Here is a 10,496-nt window from a genome sequence, read left to right on the forward strand (position 1 = left end):
TCTCTCTCTCTCTCTCTCTCTCTCTCTCTCTCTCTCTCTCTCTCTCTGTATTTCTCTCTCCCTTTCTCTCCTACCTTTCCGACTCGGCCGACCGACCAGTCGATCCGCGCGCGCGGCTGTCCCGTTAAGAGAGAAGGGTGGAGGGTGCCGCGAGAGGGTGACGGTGGTGGTGGAGTGGTATCGTGGCGCGAGTGGTATTAACGAAGAGAATTGTCGAGAGAAAAACGACGGACAATCGGCAGCAGCAGAAAGCGGAAGACGGTGGGAAATGGATAAAATATCATGCGCGATATCGACGACATAACCCTCCGCTTGTTGGGGTCCGCCGTTGTTCAGTGTCGTCGCGCGACGTCGCCATCATCGTCGGCGTAGTAACGCCTCGCCCGATCTCGAGGCGAGGAAACCGTTTGACGGCTGATCGCTTGGTGGTGCGCGTACCTATGTGTCCGTCCGCGAGTCCGTGAAGGGTTCGTACGCTGGGCTGTTACGCGATTTCGACTGAAGGGCACTGGTGCGTGCTGGGAGCATGCGGGTTTCGGGCGAGGCCCGGCGAGGCGGCTCCGCGGGAGGACCGGGCTAAAGGAACGACCGCATATCGGAAGGGACACTCGCGAACGCGGGCACGGTGCACCCGCGGCCGTGCCCGCACCCGCACCCCCGCATCTCGGCGTCGCGCCGGTCACGCGCCGATTAAGTTGATCCTGAAGACGTGGAAAGCGAGCTGCGCTCGCTTTCGGACGCATGGAACATGATAGAGGTAAGAATCAAGTGGACGCGTAATCGTTACGTCTGTCTTAAGAAAGGATTAAAGACTCAGCACGGAACAGTAATGGAGTCGCGCTGATCTCTTCCCCAAAGGGTGTTTAGCCAATGATTTGATTTACGACATGAAATACAGCGATATTCCTCATATAAATGTGTATACATTATGAATAGTTAATTCTGTATACAGAAAGTTTAAAAAACTATAACAATATAAAAATTTCTATGTATATTTCTAACTTAATTAACGGTCATATTTTCGGAGTTTACAAACCCCCCTCTCTCTCTCTCTCTCTCTCTCTCTTTCTCTCTCTTCTAATTTAATAACGTGCAAATAAACAATGTGGTTGGATTGAATATTGAAAACCGATTGCATTCAACCGTGCTTAAATTATCCCAGTACAGAATTGAATTATTGCAAATTAATTCTGGAATAGTATACTGTAATAACATAAACAAGGACTCTATTATCATTGGTTAGAATCTTGCTCGAAATATCTATAGCTTGTGTGCTATTCGTTCAATGTTCACGTAGAAATTCATAATAAGTCACGTAACAAATTTATATATATATACCTATATATGTATATATACATATATATGTATATGGATATACTTCTCCAGATCGAAATAAATTCACGGGATAATCGGACGAAGCTTGCGAGAAGAGAAACGGGGGTTGCAGCTTGCACGTGCTCCGTGATTGCGTGCTGCATGTAACCAACACACCATTGGGCCATTGACATGTTGACACGCAGCTATGCGTAAACACTATCGCCGTTTCAGAACCGTTGTAAATACAGTGACAGTATTTGCATCTGAAAATACGACGACAAGAAACTAATATTCAAAATTATATTAAAAATATCAATCAACTTCCATGCCAAAATATACACTCCTATAGAAGTGCTACTCCGTTTATTAATAACTCTATTGAAAATGACCCGATAATAATTAATGAACGCAAATGATTTATTTATCATTTGCATTATTAATTATCAAATTAATTAATTAATTATTAATTATCAAGGATTTAATCTCTTTAGCAAGCATTATAAAATCAATATGGATTAATTAACAATGCTATTTTTATTTAATTATTTTTATTTAATATTATATTTTATTGTAAAAGCAAAAGTATCGTAAGGTTTGCAGATATATGTGGCTTGGTAATATGAGACATTATATCCAAGCTATATGTACACAGCTATCTTGGAACTAACTTATGCAAAATCCATAGTTCATAATTAATCACCTAGTACCAAAGTGTTTCCTAAATTTCGCAGCGTTCTCCGTAAACAACAGCTTTTGTTTCCATAATGCCTGCCAAAACAAATCGCCGAGAGATTATTGAAATTTACATCGTTATATTATCTCGTAACCGAAGTCTCATTTTCGGAAAGACGACCCCCGCGAGATACGAATACGGAATTCGCCTCGTGTATAAACCGCATGGTGTGTTTTACGAGCCAGCCGCTCGAAACGCGGTTTTGCGCATGGTCTTTTCGATTTCCGGCTTCTATTTCCTGACCACTCTAAATCGCCGCGCTCGCGTAAATCCGCGTCCGATTTATATCGCACTATAAACGATTAAACAACGGTCTCCTTCCCACAATCTCTATGGATTGTCCAATTTCAATTTCCTTTCCCAATTGTTTCCACATCCGTCTTTCTTTCTCTTTTTCTCCTCTTTTTCTCTCTCCTTCTCTCATCTTCACGTGGCTCATTCGTATGCGCCACCACGTTTATTCGCGAATACACGTGTATACACTTTACGCCAGTGCCCGCTGTTTATCAACCTCTTCCCACATCCCCTATAAGCGACTGTCCGATGTAGTCGTTATCGCGCGAGGCCGCATCAGAGAGCGGGTCATCGATATACAACACGGTGTAAAAATAAAGGGCCGCACGCGGCTACGTGCATGTGCAAATATATATCCAAACTTCATTCCGCGAATCTCTTTTATATTGCGAGAGAGAATAAGCAAGAGCTACATTGAATATATTTTCGCGAGAGGTTTGAACGCTGGAATAAATTCATGCGCTCAGAATTTTATTCGTTTGTTCCTTTCTTTTGTTTAACGGAATAGGAAAAGATACAAAGAAAATGCCAAACTGTATGCGAACTGCATCAAAGCTGATCTTTATAACGATATTTTATTTTAAAATACTTTTGACTTTTTTCATCAGTACAATAAAATATTAGTGGTTTCCTCGTTCATACTTGTCGTTATATAATGTTTTCTTTTGCGTTATTTAAAAAATAGAATGATTTATTCTAAAACCAATTATGAGTAAAACTACAAATTGAGAAACGTCTAAACTTATTAAAAAACGATCGGAAATATACTGATTTTGAATTGAGATAGCATTCTTAAATATGGTATTAAGGGTTTAATCCTCTCCTTAGACTTTCTCCGGGAATTCAATATCGGTCAGCTCAGCCGTCTGGCGATCATGAATTTTAAATACCAAAGACCTCGAACGGAACAGCGAACGGAAGAATAATAAATCTCCGGCTACATCTCTCACTTCGATATCGCCATCGCCGGATCGCGCTGAAAATACAAGCCAATCGATACGTGCAGCTGAGCGTACGACAATCGTATCCGAACTAATTGGTTGCTTTTTGAAAGCTTATGTGTCAATTATCGCATTAGTTTGTTTTGACTAAAGATTAACTTTATCGTATTGCCACGTGAGTAAATTGTCCTGTTCTCTTCTTAGGATTTATTATTTTTTTTTTTTTAAATATAGGAATTAATAATCATGGATTTTTTCGTACTAAATGCTTAATTGAAATATACTTTTGGCGTATATTTAACGAATCTGTATGCCTCTCAAAATTAATCTGAATTTTTTTCGCAATTTTTACGATTTCCTCCGTCTTGCACAATAAAAATATCTATATCTTAATGATAAATTATACATATTGATAGTTAAAAAATTATTATTTCTTTTGCATAGGCAATTAGATTATCATATCAATTAAATTATACTGTATAAATATGTGTATTAAATGTGCACACAATACTAATATTAAATAACTTCATATAGTCTATATTAGAACATGTTTCTAAAAAAATTTAATGTCAATCACCTTGCGTAAACAAATCACAAAGCCTACAAGTGGTTCATTGTGTTCCGGAAACCACTGATTTAGTAGAACTATTCTTAGCACCGGGATAAGCTCGTTCGCACGTGGTATGCGGATTCAGAGGGCGGATGTCGCTTCCAGATGTCGAGTGGACTCGGTGCAACTGCAATGGGAATGGGCGTTAGTCACGGGACAGGCGGCGAAGGTGTAGCTGGTAGTTGCCGCCTCCGTGCACAGAACCAAGGCCAGGCCTCGGGGTCCACGATGCAACATAATCCGCAACAGCAGCCGCCGCAGCAGCAGCAACAACAGCAGCCGCAGCAGCAGCAGCAACAGGCGCCCGCGCCGCAGCAGCAAGCGCAGCAACAGCAACGTCAGGCGGCCGAATTCACGGGTCGATCGAAGAAGGACAACTGTTGCCTATGCTGGTGCTGTTGCTGCAGTTGCTCGTGGTATTATCGATCTTGTCCGACTCGATATCTCGTACATCGATGTGACTGATCTTAAAAAAAACCGAGCGATTCGACATCTTTCAATCGCTTCTTTATAACGTTAATCTAATATTTTTAGTAATGGCTTATTTATAAGATAGAAAATTACAATAATTTTTTTATTAATCAGATAAAATTTTATCATATCTCTTAGATTTTTATTTAAAAATCTATCTATCTCTTGTTGAGTTGTTTTCTTTCATAATGACGTGTTACATTCAGCACGAAAAGCAGCTGTTGTAACTGTTTGCAATTGTTGTAAGATTCTTTAATATGATTAGTTTATACATTTAGATCCATTGAGGAACTAAGTGCAAGAACCAATCATATTAAAGAATCTTACAACAGTTACAAAGCTGCTTTTTCTACCGAACGCCGTCATTGATTTAACTCTTGAAGCGTATAGCGCACCGATGTACGAAATGTTTTATTAAATTATGAAGAACAATACTCTCAATTTATACGACAATGGACAAATCGTTAATGAAGAATAGATTTCTGAATTGCACGAAGTGACTCCCAATCTCTCGTTCTATAATTACGTACTCGCAATAACGAGTTACTGAAAAGTCAGCACAAAGAGCTTTCATTGCAATCGCAAACGTAAGCCTAGATGAAAACGAGCTACGCGTTATTATCGTTATCGCGCGGGTATTTTCGTGCTTATTTCATCTACTGAACCTCTCGCCATTGAAACGATATCGGTCCATTGTCTTTAAACTCTCGCGTGTGATCCATTTATTGCTGTGCAGACATACCTACATATTGCCTTTCTGTGTTTCATGCCACAAGTAGGAATAAATGGTAAGCAGGCCACGGACTGTGTGCGTTAATGCTGCTTGTTTGTTATGTCGATGATGATGCTATCGTAATGCACGTATTACGGCTCATAGAAACGGGGTTATGCACATACCACGCGTCCTTCCTACGCGAGCCATCTTTGCAGATTATACGCTAGTAGCCTACTCATTCTGGGCTGGCATCGACCCGAAAGAGTCTATCTGAGGTGCAATGACATTTCCTGAATTTCTACCGCGAGAATATACGACGGTACACTCTTAACTGCTTCATCATATTAATCTGAAGAAATCTTTCAAAAAACATGTTTTGACATGTAACTTCTTCATTTTGGTATTATAAAATTTGCTTCATCTTGTGCAATGTAATATTAACCCTCGAAAACAAACACATTCACAATAGCAATATAATTTAAAAGCAATAATGTGTCTAAAATTACGGTTTTCGATAGCTGTATTAGTTATAAGTATTATACATAGTTGTTATAATTACGATATATATTTAAAAGAAATCACTAGCAATCACTGCCGAAAACTGACCATTTGATTTTACAATTGTTTGCAATATTTGATTAAAAAAAAACTCTTTTACAATAAAGAAACTATGTAATTTGCAAATCATCTCCGTGTTTTCATAGATTGTTAAATGCCAACATTTCGTGAATATTGTAATTCACTTCACCGGAGCGAGAAGTCATTTTTTTTAAATAGACTCTTGCAAGATTTTGTAAAATTTATGATAAATGAACATACGAGAAATATGAATAAAATTATCATATATTTTATTTTCTTATTCAGTTAAGTAAAAAATTTTTTAAATAAATGCAAGTTTGATCGATCAGACAGCAACTGATACAGAAACAATCATTTTCGTGATTTGCCATCTGACCAAATCCCGTAAATTGTTCAAAATCGTTGTTTATTTCCGCAGTTGTGGTTCACAAACGCCACAGTCGCGTCATCGAGCACAAAGAATCGGCCTTCCAATGACCCGATTCTATGCCTGTTATCGACACGACTAATATTTTCTCTCGGTTCGATGCCGCTCGTTCGCGTCTCTTTGTATCTCGTTATCCTTAGTCTCGATTACATTAGCTATCCTGACGATCGTTAATCATTATCATTTTTTACTATATTTGTGTGTGTCCGTCGGATCATCATACTCTTTCCTTCATCACTCATTTTATAGCTCTTCATTTCCCAAGGCTACCAAGTTTAATATTCATTTTCCACACATTTTCTTCCGCCTCCCTTCATTCTCGGCTGTCTATCATTACTTTCGCGTTTGCGTTCCTTCCGTCATCTTCATGTTTGCCAACAAAAATCACCACTGTAATATTATCGTATGATCGTTATAATTAACGCAATACGATCAATTTCAACATCAATATCGATATTATAACCTGTGATTAATTTCTGATCGATAGACGTGATCGAATCCACGCCTCACCTGTTATAATTGTAACGTGAAGTAGATTACAGTAATTTCGCAAAAAGATACACACACATACAATAAATTATTATTTTTAATTATTCTTTCGATTATACAGTAATAACTAAAATTTACATAACATAATGATAAATTATAAATAAATGCCATTATTTCAAACGCGAGTTAAACATGAATGAAATAGTTTATAATCATGGAATCGTCGTATCAGCTTATTCATTTAATAGTTTCAATTGTCCTGCACGATCTTACACATTAATGATTATTAATGATATCAAGAGGTCTACAAGTTCTAAACTTCTAACGTGCGTTGCCGTTTCAGTTTGGCGACAGTCGGTGGTAATTCGACGGGCAATGTCGGTGTCGGCGGCAACGACATCGCGGGTGCAGGTGCGGGTAACGGTCTCGACGGCCTCGACGGCGGTTTGGAGCGCTGCAGCTTGGAGGAGGTTCGGACCTGGGGCTCGTCCTTCGATAGACTGATGAGGAGTGCCGCTGGCCGCAAGCTCTTCAAAGAGTTTCTCGTGAGCGAGTACAGCGAGGAGAACATCGCCTTCTGGCTTGCCTGCGAGCAGCTCAAGAGGGAAAACAATCCCGAGACGATCGAGGAGAAGGCGCGCTACATTTATGACGATTACATATCCATACTTTCGCCAAAGGAAGTGAGTAAACTCTCCATTGGTTCATGCAGAAAATAGCTTACTTGTGATAAAAAATCGTAACTTGAAACAGTCAGCAAATTATCATTAATCTATTATTTACATCTAGAGTTATATAAAGTAGTATAATTCTAATTCCTTTATAAAAATTAAGATATAAGATATTTTTGTAATTATTAAAAAGTATATAATTACTGACGATAATTGAAATTAATGGCAACTTTTAATTAAGATTACGATTTATTGTTAATTTTTTCTCAAACTTATCTTCTATTTCAAAACAAGTTTTTATATTTTTTTATATATTTTTACGTTTTTTAAAAATTTATTTAGCAATTGTGAAATATTTTTAAAAATTGATTAATTTATTTTTATTTTATTTATCAATTAAGCCATTCTATAGTTTTTTGATTAATTTAATTTATTTTTATTCATTTCTGATCGTAATTATTAGATAACTTAAATAAAATTTTGCTTACAATAACATAAAATAAAAAATAGTATATATCACTTTTGAATAAAATAGCGACATATGTATAACATTAGTCAGTGCAAATAAAATTATATATAGATGTATTAAAATTCTAAAAATTGCGAAGTATAGATATAATCATTTTATTGACGTTTGAAAGTATACGACATTTAAAAAGAATTGTTTTTATTTTCCGGAAAAAACGTGCTCTATTGTTATGATACATTCTGGTACCGAAGTAGAGATAGCGTCAACCTGGAAATAATAAGCAATTTCTAATGTAACTATGTATTTAGTTTATAATGGCATACGCAACATACATGCATCAGTATCTGCTATTTTGAATAGCCCATGCAATGCATCATAAGCACTTACACATAACATAAAATAATTCTTACCAGAGCTTCCAGAGCTGTTAGCTTTGATGATAGAATCGATAACGTTATTGGATGTATTATTTAATTACACCATTTTTTTATCGGATGCAAAAAGTCGAGTGTGCAAGAATTAGAAAAACGCGACAGTAAAATTAAATACAGTTTGAAATGAAGGGAGACTTTTGCAATATAATGTTTTGTTTGAGAAAAGCTGCGAATGCGCGTGACTGATTTCTTCCATATTAACCGACTAACCTAGTGACCGAGTGACCTCTTTAACGACTTATTCACCCAAACGGGGCGAATGCACGAACCTTCTTTTGCCATTCGAACATTACGGCATAATTGTACGGTGCACGTCTATACATTATTACAATCACCTAGATCATTTTACAAGATAATATAAAAAAGATCGTGTTAAAAGTACGTCGTACACATATTATGGTCTATAATTCTCGGAAAGTTTTTTTATCATTGTTTATAACTATGAATATATCGGTGCTTCGCCATTCTTTGTGATGAAAAAAAATTGTTGCGAAAGTGCGATTAAGACATATATTAGCTTCATTTTCGAGGCCATGGATCTGTCTGTTTCTAAAAAATTATACGTATGTAATCAGTTAAAAAAATAAAATTTTACAACTTTGTGAATTTTATTATATATTATTTTGTTTTGTAAGAGAAAGAAAGAAAAATATTGTAGAATAAAAAGATATTTTATAGAAAATAAATGCAAATTGCATGCAAATAGTGACTTATAAATTGAGGTATAACGAGTTGCAGTTTCGTAGAATATTTTATATACATGTAATTGACAACTACATGTGACACAAATTTCAATTAATCCGTTTCCTTTATCACATTTGTATTTGCAGGTGAGTTTGGACTCGCGAGTGCGGGACAATGTGAATAAGGGCATGTTAAAGCCTACGCCGCATACCTTCGACGAGGCGCAGCTGCAAATCTATACCCTCATGCACCGGGACTCGTATCCGCGTTTTGTCAACAGCGAGATTTACCGGAGGGTAGCCAGAATGAATAGCAGCAGCCCGCTCTAGCCTAGCCCGAGCACTGGGCGAGGAGCGACGTAATCATGATCGTGATGGTCCAGAAACGTCGGGAGCGCGGACCAAGACCTCTAAAATCAAGCCTCTTCATCAAAGCCACGATCGGCCGAACCGTTCGGTAAGGGTTCGTAACACCCTCCTCGTCGGAAAGCATCCTCATCGAGGCGAGGAATCGCCCGAGCGGACGAATGGCTGACGAAGCTAATCCCTCGCAAGAGGGTATCTCCATCCTTACGGGTGGACGACGAGCTTTCTGGTCGCGTCAGATTGCTCACACGGAAGCCGGGAGCTTGTTCAGTGATTCGCTCTTCCACACGAAGGCGCAACGGGGCCATGTAATCGCGCTCGCCATTGCATACGAGCCATTACGACACCGATGATGATGATGATGATAATGATAATGATGATGATGGACTGAACGTACGACGAGATCGCGATCGCGGTTGATCGCGTAAATCACAAATCGCAACGTTCCACTTTCAGGAATTCGATACAGAGCGCATGCACGCGGGACTGTGGATCGTAGCAGGAGAAAGGGTCACGCGATCGCACGGGGATGACGGGCACCAACGCGAACACCATCGATCCTCCCGTGTCCATCGATCTTCGAGCCTCGCGATCTACCCTCGTTGTAGTTGTAACTCAAAAGCTCGAATAGGAGATCGACTCGGGCTCGCGAGCTTCCCCTTTCTCTTTCGCTCTTCTCGGCTTAAAAGCGAATTCGATTTGAATCACGTACCTTATGTCTTTCACAAACAAATAGTCGAAGTATCCTCTTCTATTTATTAGCAAATATCGAAGAAAAGTTAGAGAAAAACATTCTGGGTATTTTTTTAAATTGAATTCACGCATGTAAAACGTGAACGATTCTAACTCAATTTGCCAGAGGCCAAGCAGACTGAAAGAGGTTGACTATCTGATTTAAATCTGGTATGTTCGACGGAACGAGATGCTCATAACATAACTATAATTGTCTGACACGTTTGCTGTTGAAGAGATGATGATAATCGCCACATATTTCTAGTCATATGTATTCGACCGAAATTCCGCAAAACTTGCATTTTTCCGCGTATGAACAAGCTTTACGAGTTCGCAAATTGAATTTTTGCGGAATAATGGATACTAATCCCTCTCTCAGGACGCAATTGATTCTAGACGCATTTTATTGCGATTGTGTTTCCTGTGATTTTAAGATTAACACGCGTAGCAAAAAAGGAAAGAATGAAGATAGGTTTAATCTGCTCAAGATCAAACTTACAGTGCTCTCGTTTTTCCTTCTCTCTCTCTCTCTCTCTCTCTCTCTCTCTCTCTCTCTCTCTCTCTC

The 10,496-nt window shown here is 38.5% G+C and overlaps 1 protein-coding gene across 2 annotated transcripts in view; it reads left to right on the forward strand.

Moving 5' to 3' along the window:
* The window catches only part of Dhit (regulator of G protein signaling double hit), a 74,523-nt gene extending 64,092 nt beyond the window's left edge, over positions 1-10,431 (forward strand). Inside the window, exons 1-4 of one of the 2 annotated variants that reach the window (XM_018545644.1) lie at positions 285-757; positions 4,001-4,308; positions 6,920-7,259; positions 8,981-10,431. In XM_018545644.1, coding sequence (XP_018401146.1) covers positions 749-757; positions 4,001-4,308; positions 6,920-7,259; positions 8,981-9,163 — 840 coding nt within the window. In that variant the 5' untranslated portion in view covers positions 285-748 and the 3' untranslated portion in view covers positions 9,164-10,431. Of the gene's footprint in view, positions 1-284; positions 758-4,000; positions 4,309-6,919; positions 7,260-8,980 lie in introns of those variants that run through there. The other variant, XM_018545645.1, reaches the window with a different exon arrangement.
* The last annotated feature ends 65 nt before the right edge of the window (positions 10,432-10,496 follow it).

Source organism: Cyphomyrmex costatus, unplaced genomic scaffold (genome assembly GCF_001594065.2).
Source record: "Cyphomyrmex costatus isolate MS0001 unplaced genomic scaffold, Ccosl1.0 scaffold5, whole genome shotgun sequence".
Lineage (NCBI taxonomy): Eukaryota > Metazoa > Arthropoda > Insecta > Hymenoptera > Formicidae > Cyphomyrmex > Cyphomyrmex costatus.